The sequence below is a fragment of the Trematomus bernacchii genome, unplaced genomic scaffold (assembly GCF_902827165.1).
Source record: "Trematomus bernacchii unplaced genomic scaffold, fTreBer1.1, whole genome shotgun sequence".
NCBI lineage: Eukaryota > Metazoa > Chordata > Actinopteri > Perciformes > Nototheniidae > Trematomus > Trematomus bernacchii.
In genome coordinates this window covers 12,537,252-12,555,959 of record NW_022987739.1, presented here as the reverse complement: position 1 = coordinate 12,555,959, position 18,708 = coordinate 12,537,252, and the positions used below count along the sequence as shown (strand labels likewise).

The 18,708-nt window shown below is 39.6% G+C and overlaps 1 protein-coding gene and 1 long non-coding RNA gene across 3 annotated transcripts; one reads left to right on the top strand and one right to left on the bottom strand.

Moving 5' to 3' along the window:
• The first annotated feature begins 4,214 nt into the window (after positions 1 to 4,214).
• LOC117496142 lies at positions 4,215 to 5,503 on the top strand. Its single transcript, XR_004557242.1, has 3 exons — positions 4,215 to 4,272; positions 5,162 to 5,308; positions 5,398 to 5,503. It is a non-coding gene; the product is annotated as an uncharacterized LOC117496142 (long non-coding RNA).
• A 3,957-nt stretch (positions 5,504 to 9,460) lies between these two features.
• Positions 9,461 to 17,440, bottom strand: LOC117495234. 2 transcript variants are annotated; one of them, XM_034146384.1, is made up of 15 exons: positions 17,280 to 17,440; positions 16,533 to 16,665; positions 16,087 to 16,241; positions 15,793 to 15,935; positions 15,671 to 15,704; positions 15,037 to 15,159; positions 14,138 to 14,214; positions 13,253 to 13,463; positions 12,922 to 13,071; positions 12,652 to 12,750; positions 12,013 to 12,168; positions 11,672 to 11,827; positions 11,497 to 11,566; positions 11,159 to 11,234; positions 9,461 to 10,780 (listed from the first exon to the last, which is right to left on the bottom strand). In XM_034146384.1, exons 1-15 carry the CDS (start codon positions 17,353 to 17,355, stop codon positions 10,451 to 10,453), a joined length of 1,989 nt encoding a protein of 662 aa, XP_034002275.1. In that variant the 5' UTR covers positions 17,356 to 17,440; the 3' UTR covers positions 9,461 to 10,450. The 2 variants fall into 2 exon arrangements, with proteins under 2 accessions (XP_034002275.1, XP_034002276.1); XM_034146385.1 differs by having other exon boundaries at positions 16,533 to 16,659.
• Between the last annotated feature and the right edge of the window lie 1,268 nt (positions 17,441 to 18,708).

Here is an 18,708-nt window from a genome sequence, read left to right as displayed (position 1 = left end):
TTTTTTCAGTGAAGATACAAGATCTGTTTAGTCGCCATGTAGTTTTACAACATACTAGGAATGTTTTTTTGTATTTTCACAAATAGAATTAAGGTTTCACAAATCTGAAACTGTGTTCTAAAGAATCTTTTGACTCTCTGGGATAATCCAGTCCAGATTTGATGAGTCTAGGTATAGTGGTTTTAGATCAGGACCTGGTCTAATGTGGTCTAATGTGGTCTACATGTAAAAAAAGCACTGAAATCTCCCTTTTTTGTATTTTCACAAATAGAATTAAGGTTTCAGAAATCTGAAACTGTGTTATAAAGAATGTTTGGCCTCTCTGGGATAATCCAGTCCAAATAAATCGGCTATGCAGCGATTCAAGAGGTTCAAACACGGAGGATTGTTCCTTTTTGAAGAGTGCTTCATGTATGCTTGAACTTTGTTTAATGTTGTTGAGGCAAGTTAAACATAAAATATGATGAATATTATGAAATAAACATGATTGTGAACATCAGTTCGATGCGTAACGTTCTTTCAAGACAAAGTTACAGTGTGTGTACCTTTGCGTTTGGTTGCTGGTAAGGAGGACGAGCTAGCGCTGTGATCTAGAATGCAAAGCTCGCTTGTTTCCAATCCCGAGAGTTGTCCATCCTCGCCTGAAACACACGATTAGTGCCATGAGTTAGTGAAGCAAATTACAGAAACACTGCACAGTTATTCACAAGTCAAAACGTTTTCAGAGCGGCCGAGAATATCTAGCTAGCTAGATGTAGCTAGCTCGGAGCCTAGCATGGCTAGCTTGATCTACTGAGCAAATAAAAGTACATCCGAGACCATTATTGTGCAGATTAAAACCCCAGTGCATGTAGTTGATTTTACCTTCGTCGTGGTAGTCATCGTTGGCCACTGAATCCGCCGTTTGTAGTCCTGCCTGAGTTTCTTTATTTTTAGCCGGTGGGGCTGTGCACAATTCCCAGGTCGAGTGAAAGCTACCGAACTGGCTTCAGTAGCATTCCCTGGGTCGCCTCCTCGGCGTAGATCTCCAGAAGCGCTGACACCTCCTCATCATTTCTTGATGCTTGCCATAACTGCTTTCAAAAACAAACACAACGCACGGAGCGTTGTGTTTTTGTAGCGAGGAAAAACAATGGCGTCTCCACACAACATTTTCAGAGTTGTACGGGCGTGGTTTGCAATTCGCCCAGCCAATCAGCACTGGGGCACTTTTGGAGCACTTTTCACCCACAGAAAAGTACGCTCTCTGAGCTGGCTCTAAAAATGGGGGTAAAAGTACCCGAGATTAAGTACGATTGTTGGTGTGAACGCGACATAAGGGGTACTCACGGAACTAAAACGCGAAAAGTACGGTGAAAGTACTCCGGTGTGAACGCGGCTAATAGCCGTACATGAGAATATGTTTGTTGTTTGTATTCATGGTGAGACAGTGGATAGATTGCACTTTGACAGATATTTGTGTTCGATAACTCACCTCTCTGACCACAGGTTGGAGTATCGACTGCAGCTCAGTGTGAAAGCAGTAACAGACAGAAAGAGAGATGTCATGCGTTTCTGTTTAAAGGCATCTCTTCTCCTTTTTCTGAGCTCTGTGATTCTCTAAAGAAGCAACAGGTCCGCTCTCCTGTTGAAAAGAATAATGTTTGAGGGACAAATGTCACCTGGGGGCCTTTGACAGGCCCCCAGGTGAGAGATGATTACCAAGTACAAGTCCCCAAATGATAAAGTCTATTTTAATTAGCCTGGATTCTTGGTTGAGATGCTATATTTACCTGTAGTGAGTCCTCTTAAGTGTTTTTAATTTACCTACATTCACTAAGTTCCTGTCCCTGATGGAGGAAAGGTATTAAGATGGGAAGCAGAGCAACATGCATAGTTTGACATTTGCGCATGGTGGGGCAAACCTTTTTTACTGACGTCAGTACACAGTCCCAACTATTGCGTGGGGTGCTACGGATACAGTAGCAATAAAGCCAGCGCTCACCGCACTGAGTATGACTTTTTCATGCCCGCCGTACACACACACTCATATGGAAGGGGCGGTCTCTCCCCCCAACAACACAGTGCATTACATAACTGTAAAACTTATCATAACTGTGCACATCTTATACTTATTTGATAACTACTATATCCCTTGGTTACTTGAACACGCTACAATATTATTAACCAGTGTCCTACCCAGAGTTGGGTGTAACGCGTTAAAAAGTAACGCGTTACTGTAATAATATTACTTTTGTCGGTAACGCGTTACTTTTATAATTCAGTAATCACACTACAGTTACTATAATTGCCCCGACACGCGTTACTTTGTTACTTATATAAAATCAGTCATAATCACACTGACAGACAAGAGGGGTTTCCGCCGCAGGTTTATATGTACGTAATCTGCGCGATTTGCGCGTCCACATCTCTACGTGCAGTGCTGCATAAACATGGCTGAGTCAGCGATAACTTTCGAGGGGTGGAGGTATGCCCATTATTTTGAGTTTGTCCGAAGAATAGACAGGAATGTAACGGTGAGGTGCAAACTGTGTCCAGGCCAGAAGCTGTTATGCACTGCTGTAAACACCACGTCAAACCTCAACAAACACCAGCAAAGAACACATGCTAAGGTGAAGCTAATAGCTAAGGACCCCCGAACCCAGAGTGAGGATGTTGTGAGTGCGCCGCCGCCGACTCCGAAGCAGCACAAATTAGAATTTGGAGGACCGGTAACCAAAGCAGAGATGGACAGGCTTGTAGCATCCTTCATAGTAGAGGTAATGTTGCCCATTTGCACAGTGGAATCACCATCGCATCGTTCAGAGATATACTGCGCAAAATACAGATAGCAGGAGACAGAGGACAGCCATAGTCAGAGCTATCTGGATCAGTCTTATGCGACAATGGAAACTGAACTAAAGAGAACATTTGAAACTTTAGCAGTCTGCGTGATCTGCCTGTAGGGAGGGGCGGGCCGGCCCTGCGAGTAAAGTAACGAGTAAAGTAACGAGTAAAGTAACGAGTTACTTTATTTAGAGAGTAACGAAGTAGTGTAATATATTACTTTTTTTTAAAGTAATATGTAATATGCAATATATTACTTTTTTTTAGTAACGACCCCATCTCTGGTCCTACCTTATTAAAATATTGATATACGAAATATTTGTATTGGAACAGTTTTCGACATAGTAATGCTGTAACATATTTCAGCCACTAGGGGGGGCAATGCCCCCCTGACCCCCCGCAAAATCCGCCTATGGCAACATGTCCCTGATTTGGAGTTTGTTTGGTGTTGTTTGCTAACTGGCTAATTGGAAAGGAATGTAATCAAGTCACATGAACTGACACGTGTTATTTGGACGGATTTGTTTTTGCGCGACATGGAAAATCTAATTTTAGTCTTTGTGACTTCAGCTAAGTTGGAGTGACTTGTCTTTTTTCTATAATTAGTGCTAATGCAGATTTACATTTCACTTTCAAGTTTTCCAACAAAGTCAGTGCAATGCATTTGAGCTTTAACAATTATAATTTTAATTAATTTAACTTTTCTGCATTTTTCCTCTAAGTTCAGCAACACACTTATGGCGCTTTTCCACTGCAGCACGTAGCACGGTTTAAGCAGGCCGGACCAAACCAGGCCCGCTTTCTCCTTCCCCCCTTTCCTTCTTCTCCACCTCACGTTTCCTCTTATACATACTGGCTAATAACATCTAGCTAGCTAGCTATTCTCATCCATGCCCGCTATGAACACGTTTTGACTTGTGAATAAGTGTGCAATGTTCTGTAATTTGCTTCACTAACTCATGGCACTAATCGTGTGTTTCAGGCGAGGTGTTTCTCTCAGGATTAGAAACTAGTTTTCCCCTAAAACGATAATATAACGTTAGCAATTAGCATGCTAGCTGGACCTCTGTGGCTACTCTGAGGTAAACAATAGATTGTAGTTGCTCTAATTTCAAGTAATTTGCAACATTCATTCTACATGTTAATGGTAAAAGCTTAAACAGTTGATTACCTGCATGCCACAAAGACTGATGTTCTAATATTTTTGCACATTTAAGTAGAAATGTAATTGAAATTCTATTTACTGCCTAAACATTGTTCCTTGTATTATCCTAAATAGTTTGACCTTGTTTCCTCAGAAGGCTTCTCAGACTACATGGAGGATCCCTCAGAGAAACACAGTTTCCACGTTCAGTTCCCCCCCGCTGAGAGTAGGCAGCTCCACACCCTGTGCCCGGTCCATCCTGACCGCTGCTGCCATACTGCAGCAAACAGGAGGGAACGGAGGTGAAAACACACTTTATACATTTAGATATATGTGGAGCACAAAGAAAAGCATTGCTAAAAAACATTTAGCAGCTAAACTGTGGATAACAAGTAAACCACATTGGTTTGTTATTCAATATTCAAAAGCTTTTTGAATCATTACATGTCACTTGTTAGACGCTTTTATCCAAAGCTTACATACTCAATACTGTGGGCAATCCCCACAGGAGCACTTTGGGGTGAAGTGTCTCAGGGACACAACGACATGCTGACTGCAGTGGGGTTTGAACCTGTGCTCCCCTGATCCGAACACCAATGCACTTATCCACTGCGCCACACACCTCCATCCTTTACTCAAGTAGAAGTACAGATACTCGTGTTTGAAATACTCTGGTAAAACTTCTTAAGTAAAAGTAAAGAGGGCTTTGAAATGTACTTAAGTAAAAAGTACCCATAACTACCAGCTGTTTTAAAGAGTACCTGACCTCCCTTTATATTAATAGAACAATAATGTCATTGTTAGCTAATGAATGTTTCCATGCTGAACAACGGCAACATGACAACGTTTTCATTGGTCCCTCTTCTTTAGAGAAGACCAGGAAATGATGGATACACGGATCGTGTTCAAATCAATAGGCACGCAATGACTCTAAATAATAATGATCACGCCACCAAACACACATTCAAACTAAAGTAACCAGCCTGTTTGGAAAATGTAAGAAGTAGAAAGTACAGGTATTTGTGTTCAAAATGTAAGAAGTAGAAAGTACAGGTATTTGTGTTCAAAATGTAAGAAGTAGAAGTAAAAAGTGATCAGAAAAATAAGTAGTGGAATGTACTTAAGTACAGTAACGAGGTATTTGTACTCCGCTACTTCCTACCTCTGACCAACGTGTATCTCTATATTCAGAGCACCCAGTATAAGACGGTGGAGCGGGTGGTGCAGACTCTGAAGAACCTGTGCTGTGCTCTGGACGAGACGGAGACCCAGGCCATCACTGAGGCCGTCAAAAGGCTGAAACACTCCGTCAACTTACCCCAGACACGCTCCCCCAAGGTGGGCTAACACTCTGCTTCACACGTTCATACAGAGCGTTGTTTACATGTTAGGAAGTGTTTGTAAGATCAACTTGTTTTGCTTTGCAGATGGGGTCCACATCGTCTGGTCAATCGTCAAATGGTACGTACACACAGTCACACTCCACCTCCACTTATTTAATTTAAATGTGATTGTTGCAGCTTATCATGTCAATGTGGTGCAAAGATGCATAAGTTTTCTCTCTCTATAGAGTGGCGAAGTCACGCCCATCTACTTCCGCCCCATGGGACCTTATTTCGGAAAAATAATGTATTGAAGTCAATGGAGAGAGAAAACGTATCTTTCGATCCCATTTGAATTGTGCCATGAATTACACATATGATGTTTGTCAATCATTTCCATGTCAAAAAAGTCACAGTTTGTCGTAAAACTGTTGAAATATAAGACTATGAAAAATACGCAACTAGAAAGACTACAAATCCCAGAGTCGCGTAAGTGATGTCACAATTGTTTTCCTCCACTAAAATAGAGATAGCTAAGATAAGATAACGCCATATAGATATAATCTATCTATATGGCGCTGGCTAAGATAAGATAACTTTAAAAAGATGCCTGTGTGCTTAGTACCAGGTTGTTATCATACCAGCAATGGGTCTTGCTCGTTCTTTTGCTTCCCGTCTGATGAAAGGACCAGGAGTGGCTTGATCAAGTTAGCTACCTAGCTAGTAGCTAGCACGTTAGTTAGCATTACAGCCTTGTCATTTGTATTAGCCTTAACATGAAGTAACATTAAGTAACCCAAAATGTTAAACAGTAAGAGTAGTAGTCATATTTCGTGAACCCTTTGAAGAGTACTGTCACCGGTGTGGTCATTCTATAATACACAATTTAAGCCCGGGGGAGAAATGCTAACGCTAACGCTAGCGATCTTTTCTACTTCATGCTATCTGCACAAATGGTTGACATTAAACATTAAAACGACCAGGCAGTTCAGAGAGAATCAAAGGAAGGCAGGCAGGCAGCTTTGCATGACATTCTTCAGGACGTGTTTCATTGTGGTGATAGTGAGGGTAGTCAATCGTTTTGTTGACAAGACAGTAGTGACGGCCATCTTGGTGACGTGTGTTGTTGACCAGAGATGTAGTTCATTGAGCGTTTCACACAAACAAATGTGTTACTTCACAGTTTTACGACACATTTTTTTTTTTTTGACTTGCAAAATTATCTTTTAAAATTGACAAACATCATATTTGTAATTCGTGGCACAATTCAAACGGGATCGAAAGATAATCTTTCTCTCTCCATTGACTTCAATACATAATTTTTCCCGAAATAAGGTCCCATGGAGGTCCACCGGAAGGGGAGGGACTTCGCCACTCTATAGAGTGGCGAAGTCCCTCCCACTTACTTCCGGGGTATGGGACCTTATTTCGGAAAAATTATGCATTGAAGTCAATGGGGAGAGAAAACTTATCTTTCGATCCCGTTTGAATTGTGCCATGAATTACACATATGATGTTTGTCAAACTTAAAAAATCATTTCCATGTAAAAAAAGTCACAGTTTGTCGTAAAACTGTTGAAATATAAGACTATGAAAAATACGTAACTAGAAAGACTACAAATCCCAGAGTCGCGTAAGTGATGTCACAATTGTTTACCTCCACCATTCAGATACCTAAGATCAGCGCAATATAGATATAATCTATCTATATGGCGCTGGCTAAGATAAGATAACTTTAACAAGATGCCTGTGTGCTTAGTACCAGGTTGTTATTATACCAGCAATGGGTCTTGCTCGTTCTTTTGCTTCCCGTCTGATGAAACGACCAGGAGTGGCTTGATCAAGTTAGCTACCTAGCTAGTAGTTAGCACGTTAGTTAGCATTACAGCCTTGTCATTTTTATTAGCCTTAACATGAAGTAACATTAAGTAACCCAAAATGTCAAACAGTAAGAGTAGTAGTCATATTTCGTGAACCCTTTGAATAGTACTGTCACCGGTGTGATCATTCTATAATACACCATTTAATTCCGGGGGAGAAATGCTAACGCTAACGTTAGCATCGGCGATCTTTTCTACTTCATGCTATCTGCACAAATGGTTGACATTAAACATTAAAACGACCAGGCAGTTCAGAGAGAATCAAAGGAAGGCAGGCAGGCAGCTTTGCATGACATTCTTCAGGACGTGTTTCATTGTGGTGATAGTCAATCGTTTGTTGACAAGACAGTAGTGACGGCCATCTTGGTGACGTGTGTGGTTGACCAGAGATGTAGTTCATTTAGCGTTTCACACAAACAAATGTGTTACTTCACAGTTTTACGGCACATTTTTTTTTTTTTTACTTGCAAAATTATCTTTTAAATTGACAAACATCATATGTGTAATTCGTGGCACAATTCAATTGGGATCGAAAGATAATCTTTCTCTCTCCATTGACTTCAATGCATAACTTTTCCGAAATAAGGTCCCATGGGGCTCAACCGGAAGGGGAGGGACTTCGCCACTCTATAGAGATGTACTACCGCAAAAGTATTTTCTGTCGGGACTTCCTGCAACAACACCACGCCGTTATCGTGATTCTGATTGGCCAGAAGACATTATCAAAGATGTTCTATTGAGAAGACGATCACTACGTGACAAAAGTTTTCAAAACCGTTTCTAGTCTTCGTATTCTTGTTTTTGGCGTGATAATAGTTTGGGCAGCGTGAGAGCGTGAGATTGAGAGTGAACGCGTGTGTCACACGCCAGATGCGTGAGAGTTGGCAACCCTGCATAACATTGTTGAAATACTATTACAAGTCCTTCAATCCTACAATTTGACCTAGCCTACGCAAAAGTATAAAAAGTATTGGACTGTCAGATATCATTTTAGAAAAAGATCTGCAAACTTTATCTTAAACTATAATAGGCCTATGTATGATTATTTGTTGATTACATGTTTAATTATTAATCTGAATCATTCAATAATTCTAAATTGTACTGTGAGGAAGCGCACACACTCCCTCACTAACATTTGGCTTAACTATTTCTTCAAAATTGTCTTTATTTCATTTAAAGTTATAATACCAATTTACATAGGCAAATTAATATATAATGCATCTAAGGTGCCGTTTACACGAGGACAAAACGGCTTGTATCTGCATAGTTTCTCTTGCGTATAGCCCTATTATTTACATGAGGCCGATAGAAACGGACCCCACAAACGTTAACGGGTCCCAAGGTGGATAGATTTGCAAACGAAACTCTCTGGGGGGTCAAACGAGTCCGTGTAATCGCCTCTATACGAATATTTCCTGAAAAAATAACGATAGCCCCACCTCTCCCCACCTCTGCTGCTCACTGCTGTAGCATGGCCAGTAGCCATCTGTAACGATCAACTATCAAAAATAGCTGTGTTAATTAAACGCACAAGGGGTTCTTGAATGAAATAATATTATAAAAGGCAAACCAGAATTGTTAACGCCCAATATACTCCTTAAACAAAATAAACAGAGTCAGATTTCATGCATTGATCCATTATATTGACAATTTTCCAGCCAAACAAATACAAACAAAATTAAACAGTCCACTCTGCGATACACCAAAATTGTCTTTACTGCCTAATCCAGGCCATTATTGTTCATTGCTCCTGCGCCCGTCGGCGGCAAAAAGAGAAATGTTTGTAGGCCTATTCAGGCTATAATCCACACAAAAAAAGGAAACACAGGACCGGCGTGTCCCAGAGGAGCGATCTCACCCGGTGTTTGTAGAGAATATCTCTCTTTCTGAGCGCGTCCTCTCCACGGAGACGTGCTTCTTGGTCGGTCGATGCAATATCCACAGATTCGGTGGGGGGCGGTGCTAGTGGATCGCCGGAGCTGTATTAGATTAACATTAACATGCTTATTGTAGTTGTAAGTGCACTGCCTTGCGGCCTGTAGCACCATATGTGTGGGCTGGACCTGTATTTTACAGGAAAGGAGTGAGCAGAGGGTAGAATTGTCGATTCTTGTTCTGTTTGCTGTGACTATCTTCCTCACCCTCTCAGACTTTCAGTTGCGCGCGCTACGCTACCATGGAAACCAAACAATGGTGTAGCTGTATTAAAGTCAGAGTGGAAACAGTCCTGAGTAAATCTGATTTTGTCAGAAATCGGGAGAAATGCGGGAGAAATATGACCCCGGGAGGAAACCGGGAGAGGGCAATGAAATCGGGAGTCTCCCGCGAAAATCGGGAGGGTTGGCAAGTATGGACCTACCATCTCGTGCCAGTGCTCAAAGGGGATCACGCCTCCTTATATGTGCCGTATGAGTAGGCGGAGTCTTGGATGTGATCGGTCAGAAAATGTGTGATTTGATGTGTCTCAATTAGCTTAAAAACTATCAGTTTTAAGCAGACCTTGTTGTTTTTGAAGCTGTAATATTGGTATTGATAAATGATGAACTTACTTTGGCCTTAAGGATTTTGTTAAATGTAGAGAACAGTGTTTATTTCTGTATTTAACTCTTCACTCACCCTTTTCAGAGTCATGACCTGATTGGCCAGGTTGAATTTGGAAGGCGGGTAATCTGCTATAAATGTGACTGGGAATTCGGTGTGGCATTTTTTTCCTTGCTGGTGAACAAGCAGTTTCTTTAAAATAATGTCTTTGTGGCAGGCTAAGAAATAAAATGCCTGTCTTTTTTTTTAAAGAAAACCCTCTCCGTTTTATCACTTGCACCTCACATTGCAACATGTACAATTTCAGTTTTTAGAAGAAGGTGGTCTGAGTAGAAGTATTTATGAGCAGTCAGTGAGTACAGAACCAGTACCTCAACATTTTAGTTGCGTTCAGTCCTTTAGTAACTGAATAAGGTTTTTTGGCAATAATACTTGTTTTATTGGGAATATGCAAAACAAATGCCAAAATCCTAAAAGTCTGAACCAGGATTTGCTCTCTACCATTGGACAAGATGTATTGACAATGTGTATTGACAAAACCTGTGACTGATAAATGCTCAACTTTTCATATACAGGCACGCTGAAAAATGTTCATTGAAAAAAAATATTTCCTGCATAATAATTCTTCAGATAAAAGTATTTGTCAGGTCTCCAGAGAAAGTCAACAAATACAGTATGTCAACCCTTGATAAAGCCCATTTGTGCAATGTTGTGCTGTAAGAACAGTTCAATTAATCTCACAGGGAGTCCCTCTTCACATCGAAGACCAGACCTTTCTTGTATATCAGCATGGCGATCTCATTGTCCAGCTGTTCCACATCTGTAATTTCTCCTTCTCTGGAGCTCCTCAGTGCCTCCCCTGTAGAGCCGGGACTCAGACACTCATCACTGGATCCTCCTGACATCCTTGAATCCCATCTCTCGTTGTCCTCGTCCTCATCAGTGTCTTCCTCCCATTCTCCAGCGAAGACAGCGCTCTCCTCTGCGTCCTCAGGGACAGACTTTCCTTCTGGATGTAGCTGGAGCAGTGTCAGCTCATCCACCTCCTCCTTTCTCTCCAGAAAATCCTGTTCAAATTAGCAGAGGAATGTTGAATTTTGGATTTTAAACTCTAGTATTGTCATATGAACAGAGTGTAAAAGGCATATTCTTAGATCGCTGCCTTATTAATAGCATAAATAATATGCAAGTATAAAATCAAAACATCGGTTTAAGTTTAATACATTTACAATGAATTTAAGTTATTCCACTCACAAAAAGTGAACACATTAAAATGTATACCATATTTAGTGTGAGATAGTTGCGCAATTAACTCAAACAAACAAGACAGCATTTTACAACATAATAGTAAGAAATGGCCCATCTTTTAGAGAAACTGGAACTAACTGAAGATTCAACTGGTTTTAGAAGAAACAGCTGCAAACCCGTAAAGAACTGTCTCTTACCTGACTCTCTGGTTGAAAAGGTATGAAATCTGGAATAATAGGTGTCGGAACAGCAGGGAAGATGTTTTCTTTGATTCTAAGTGTGAGAAGAGGGTTAAAAACAAAACAAAATAGGACATATTCTGAAAAACTGAGTGGACATATAATAAAACCAGTACAGATTGCCTTCACCAACTTAAACCATCAATTTGCTATATGGTCACAAAAACAATTGCCAGAACAACCGGAGTATGTGTTAGTCTGAGTTTGAATCAGCTTTAAGTCTGTCTGTATAATTTGTTAGGTTTATTAATATTTTCATCTCAAACTGTAGAATATTTACACGAGGCTTCACCTACCTCTTCAAGATGCAGGTGCACAATGTTGTGAGTAAAAAAAACAGAATCAGCAGGCAGAGACTCCACAACACTAATTTTGGAGAGAAAATGAAAATTGTGTTTGCTCCCACATGTGTAAAAACGGCTACAGTGACCTGTATGTAAAAAATACAAAACTACAGCTTAGTTTTCATACCGTTCACAGGCTTCTCTGGCGGCGTGTTGATAGTGACTGTGGCTTCAGGTCCTTTTCCTACTCGGGTCACTCCAACCAGGCTGACCCGGTATGTAGTACCTTGCGTCAAGTTTCCCAGCCTATATTTCATCACTGAGGCTGATATGTTATGGCACTCTGATGAAATGAGATGTGGGAAAACGTTCAGAAAGGGACACACTGCTGACACTTAAACACACTTGGCTGTGAAAGTGAGTTTGTTGTTCAATCAAAAGTAGGTCAAATATACATACAAATACATAATCAAGTAAATCTAATTGTTTACTTGAAAATCTACAGATGAGTAAAACGATGTTTCCAACCTTTGCGCTCATCTTGTGAACTGACTTTCACGCTGCACAGGCTGTAGTGTGTGAGGAAACCTCGCTGGTCTGCAGAGGGAATGGCTTTCCAAGACAAGTCAGTAGAAGTGTGTGTTTCATTGAAAGCACTGAAGTCCTTTGGTTCTCTCTGGGGAGCTGCAGAGAAAAAGAAAATGTTTGGTCAAAGTTCCTTAATTAATAAACTTAGCTGTGCTTACTGAAACTTGATCACCAGCCTAACCTGGATCAGTGTCAGAATCATATCTCATAAATACACTGCATGCTGGCAACATTAGACAGGTAAATAACTGTTTTCTCAGTCATGATAACATGCACATACAATAATGTATCTGATGTTGCACACATGAGATGAGGAGTAAGGATTATCATGAATGGGCAATACCTGATGTAAATACCAGTGGGATTATAGCATCTCTTAAAGTGTAAATCAGCGTTGGACTGTACATGAATGGTAGCCAATATGGTGTTTAATTATGAGGAAACCTTATCTTATAAGACACTTTATTATGTTTTATTTATTTATTTAGGGACATCAAGGGGGACCTCTTTTTGTGATTTGTGTGAAATCCTGGACGTATACTGTATTATTGTATTTAAATCTAATTTAAACAAACTTACCATCCTCTTTTCCATAATAGATGCACATTGTTACTGTTTGTAGTTTCCGGCCAACACATTTGTGTTTAAAGTAAAGGTAGCGAACGTAGTCCTTTATGTCTGTAACACAAACAGATTTATAGTTTCCTGGCACAGAAAATAGTTCTTATAGTGAGTCACAACATCAAATATACAAAATAAGATTTTTGGAGAAAAACCACTGATAAACATTTGTTGAATGAAAACGATTTAGTCTTGTTTTTCTTTCTGTAGTCTTTCGACAGAACTAACCCATTCTTTCTTTCTTCCTTTCTTTCTTCGTACTCTTTGCTGTTAAGTGCGTCACATTTTCAGGCCTTGAATCTCCATCTTGAAGCTCGTACAACTCAACGAATGTTTTCTTCTCTAATTTTTTAAGCACATCCGATGAATTGTCACAAACTGCCGTGAAGAAAATAAATATTAGCTGTTGGTCGACTGAAGGATAAACATACTTGATATGTGACACTCAGGCACAGACACACACACACACACACACACACACACACACACACACACACACACACACACACACACACACACACACACACACACACACACATACACACACACTTCGGCCTACTTTTTAACTCTGCAGCTGCGGCTGGTATTTGTAGGATTGCTTGTGGAGAACTTCCTGCTGCGTTTCTTCCGATTACAGAGATGTTGACGGCAGAGTATGAGACAAAAGTAGTATATTTAGTCTCATTCGTGGTGATGCTTTTCTTCGTACAATTACAGCCATTGGAAGACTGTGTGTCATTCAGACTGTAATTCTCGGCATGGGGCATCTTCTAAAGAGCAGAAGAGACAAACAGCAAAGTGAACCACTGAACAAGGTCACCATGATAAACTGTGAGTGGTACAAAGCAGCACCAGGTGAAACAGAGAAATCTAAGATGAAAAAGTGTAACAAACCCTGTTTAGAAACAGTCAAGAGAGTTTTATGTGCCAGGTTTCAACTCATTCAAACTGGTGAGGTTGAACAGTTTCTTTAAACTTTTAAAATAGTCACAAAATGTTTATCTCTATTTGGCAACATTTGTTTTATAAAATGACAAGACAACCTGAAGCTTAAATTATACTCTAATAGTTCAACGCGGACCTTAATGGTATATATAATTAATTTTGCACAATAACCTCAAGGGCAATTTGGTTCTTTGCAGTCAAATTAAAACATTTTTATGTTTTTTTTCTTTGCGGTAGAAAGAGTTTAACTGCGTACATTGTGAATATAAGGAATTTACTGTATTACATACATAATGTCAGGAATATACACAGCATTTTTATTTTTTATTAAATGCATCCCTATATTTGTATGTAGTCAGTGGCGCCCCAAGACGCTCTGGGGGTCCCAGGCAGAAGAGACATGCCACCCAACACATCAAGCACAACTGTAGTAAATATGTATTTTTCTAATCTCGACCCAGCATGAATGTATTGGTGTTGTTTCCGGACACTGGTTTACCTTCCACGTTAGCACCACCTTTCGAGTCCCATTTGAAAGGGTTATATTCATGGTTACTTCAGGTATTTGTTCCAGCTCTGCAATAAAAATACAAGATAGTGTTAATAAGGCTAGTATCTTAAGGTTGCATCTGCTCACATGTTTCCATCTACAAAGGTACAAATAAGGAGCATGTATGCATTTTGAAAAACAAATCTAGGGTGGGCAGCCTAATGTTCTTAGGGAGGTGTTTTATAGGTGTTGAAATACTCATAACAACCTGACTGCTATTAATAGATCAAATGCTCTGACAAAGAACAAAAAGGTCTGATATCTGTGGCTGTCACAGGACTTCAACCAACCTTCCTGTCTGCGCGTGTCATTGTGCGTCACCATAATCTTCCACACACTGCTAGCTTGATAGCTGTGAGTACTAACAATGGCCATTTTCATTTTTCATAAAGATAATTCTGGGATATTGGCTTTGAAAGGGAGTCCTGAAAGGGAGTCCTGAAAGGGAGTCCTGAAAGGGAGTCCTGAAAGGGAGTCCTGAAAGGGAGTCCTGAAAGGGAGTCCTGAAAGGAGCGCTGTCAGTGTTACAAATTGTTGTTCTTCGAGCAACTGTCATTGGAAAATTAGTTAGCAAAACTGTTCTGGGTTTTTAGGTTAAATGATAAAAATCAGACTAACTCTTAATGGCTTCTTAAGGTTACCTAGCCACACTTTGTAACCCTGGATAATGTAATGTTAAGGGGTGGTAGAGAGGACTGATATTTCTAGGATAAATCATTGAGTTTGAGTTATCCAGTGACAGATATCAGTACATTTTCTCTGCTCTCAGTGAGTCTTTGTGATTTGTGAAGCCACACACTTTATCAATCAGAAGTCTTTAGCAAAACACTTGAAATCAGGGAGTTTACCTGCAGGAACAATCACAACAGGAGACCAGTCGCTCCACAGTGGGTTTAGGGCCTTAGTGGACCGGTGTCTGATTTGAACCTGGTAAGCTGTATCCTTTAACAGATTCTCAACAAGCACATGGTCTGTTGGATTAAAACAAAAACAGAGACATTTCATGAATTGGATATTTAAACATGTTCTACTCTTAATTCATTACTTTTCATGTTAATGTATTATTTGTTTCCTATCGTCAACAAACCACATGAAAGGACCAAAGCTAACAATGAATAAAACCAAACACTAGAAACCAAAACCTGTTTCCGTACTCTGATATATCTGTTCCTCTTCAACATACATGTAGCTCTCCATTATTGCACTGTTAAATCCTCCTACTTTATGATGAACCAGGCAACTGCATTTTAGTTTGAGTGAATATCACATTCACTGCCGTGCTGCTGTAAACACACACTTGTTCATATTAGGACACAGAATATAATCCTCAGGAAATGCACAATTTCTTCTCAGTGACATCAATGTTTGACTGAGCATCACAGATAAGACACTGTTGGTTTTGATCTTTTTAAAGAATTTGTTGTGGGAAATAAATATGAACTTAAAAACACTTGAATTATAAAGATTGAAGAGACAACTCACGCATTGAAGTGTCACTGGTGGTATTTGTTGTTATCTGTAATAGCAATACGGTTAATAAGTTAAATGAATTCATTAGCAACAACCTCAGTTGTATTCAACTTTGGAAATAAAATCGTCCTTACTTTTCCCCATGAATCTGTGCAGTGTGCATCTCTGCGTAACAGGATTTCTGCTGCAGCTGGATGCTTCTCTGATGCCGTCCAGCTCAAGCTGAGGTTGTTTTTTAACCAGGACATGGAAATATGTTTTGGTGCTTCATACTTTACTGTGGAGGAAAAGCAAAAATAAATGTTTTGTGATGTTTGTTTATTTACAATTATTCATATAAACGTTTGTACCTTATCAATAGCAATAGCGGCAATAACAGTGTTTTAAACTCTCATGTTGTTGGGTGAAATAAGAGGATCTTCCAGTACCTGTGTGTGAGAGCACAACAGACGTGTTGGTGGACGCGCATCTGGAGTTTCCTATGTGAGCTTCAACCCTAATGACATATTCTTCCTCTACGATTCCAAGCTCATCCTTGGTGATTATTATCGATGTCTTCTTGGGCGCATTTTTGTTTCTGTGGCTTTATTGAATGGATTGAAAATAGAAGAAAAACCTTTTACATGTCCGTATACCATTAGACTGAAGGACCACTTGACATCCAAATTGTTTCCCTTAAGATTTTTTAAAAACAAGCCAGGTTAATTGTTATCCTTAAATAACGCTAAATAACCATTTCCTGGCTCGGTGTTAAATGTAAAGACATCACAGTTATATCAATCTTCTCATCTAATCAAGAAAGCTTGAACAACGTTGTTGGTTAAGTAGATGTCAACTTTAAAATATTGCAGCTCAAACAAAGAACAATACTCACACATTGTTCATGTAAAGATCAAATCTCACATCGCTCTCAGTGGTTTTATTCATGCTCCATTCACACTTGTATTCGTCAGCTTCAGTGGTTCTTCTGAAGCACTCAGGACTGGAAGGAGCCTCACATGCTGACCCTCAGGAGAGACACATTTCAAATGATCTCATTTATCCATTTTAACATTTATTTTACTGAGTCTAGAAATAAAACAGAGGCTGTTTTCTTATTTTATTTAACCTAATATATTGATACTCCAAATGTATTGTCTCCTGTTATTTCAGGTATACTGTGAGGCTCTTTTTATTGCACCATGCAGACAAGGTTAGAGGTTTGGCAATTTGTCTAAACTCTGAACCTCTTCCTCCCTTAAGGCTGATCTGTCAAACTGAGAAGTCAAGTTAAAAACTGAGGAATTATATTTTAGTTTGTACATCCTATAAAGAACTAACCCAACAATATGTGTATAACCATGTTAGACAACACTATTATGATAGCACTTCAATACGGCTGCACAGAGCAGCACCCTGCAGATACAATCTGTTGGTGGAAACCACCAGATGCTGATAAGCTAACCAACATGTTGTGGGTGACAGTTTACTTTTATTGATTAAGGATTTTCACTTTCATATGTGTGACTAAAACATTGCACTGTCTTCTTTTTATATGATCAGATAAAAGGTTAACAGTAAATGCTATCATTAAGTCACTTAACTAAAGTAAGATAAGAAAAGATAAATAGCATGTATCTACCTTTGCCGACCGTTGTAAAGAGCAAGCACACAACAGTGCATTCATGTAGTAAACTCCAGTGTTTCAAAGTTTCCATGATATTGTGTCAAAAGTCTCTTAGGCTCATTCTCCTGCGTGTGGGAGCCCATGTATTCAACCTGCCTTAATGTAACTCACTTGTCTTTCTCAGAAATGTCAGACAAAGTTTCACGTCCCTCATGAGCTGCAGCAAAAACCACAAGTGTCAGGGGCGGGGGAAGGTTTGGGTTTGACGCATTTGCAGACACACACAACAGTTATCCTGAAAGTGATGACATTTCAAACCAATTTTGTAATTTCTTTACCTTCTTTTCAAATAATTTGCCTACAATTGTTGCAGAATCTACATCAAAGACAAACGGAAGGAGACTCTGGAAAATACAGCAACAGAGTTCAGACACCTACTGTAATGTGTCTGCGTTTCTATGTCCGCCACTAAGTGAGCTGCATGTAGACCATCAGGATGGAAGAAAGCTCGCTGCACCAGCACTGCGAGGGGGACCCAAGTTCCCATCTGCAAAAACACGTGGGTTTGCTATCCTGGCTTCAAAATGGTGGAATGAGCTCCCCATTGAAATCAGGACAGCAGAAAGCCTACACATCTTCCGGCGCAGACTGAAAACACATCTCTTTCGACTCCACTTCGAGCGATAGAATTACTAAAAAAGAATTTCTAAACAAAGCACTTATATTCTAATAAAGGACTGGCTTATCTAAAGCCAGTTGAGTAGCACTTGAAATGTTTTGGCTCTATGAAACCTGATGTACTTATATGATTCTTTTTTCTTCAAGTTTGTATCTTCCTGGTCGAATGCACTTATTGTAAGTCGCTTTGGATAAAAGTGTCAGCTAAATGCAATGTAATGTAATGTAAAAGAAGGTAGTTAGTCCAAGGGGTTTGTAGCAGAAGGGGAACATGTGCATCTGCCTGGATTTTCTCTTTTCATTTAATTTTGATGTGTTACTGACATTTTTAGGGCATCAACCTCTATAAAAATGTAGTTACCAGTTGCCAGATTGCAAAGAGAACCGTATAAAGCGAAATAATCCTTTCCTCTGTGCATTGAACATTTCTTATTTATGGTAAGGAAATGTAACGTATTATTGCTCAAAATTTGACATTTACACATACATATTAGTTATAGTTTAAATTCTTGAAAAAGCTAAGTAATTGCATATAAAGAGCAGTTAACTGTATTTTTTGCACAAGATACATATAATATTTGTGTGGGTCCATATTGAGTGTAGGAATAATTCACATTCAATGCTCCCAGGGGTGTCAAACTAAAATACACAGTGGGCCAAAATAAAAAAATCGGTACTAGTCGAGGGCCGGACTGGTTCAATGTTTATTGCAAAACTTATTGAAATGAACTTATTGCACATATTAAACTTGGAACTAACAAAGCTT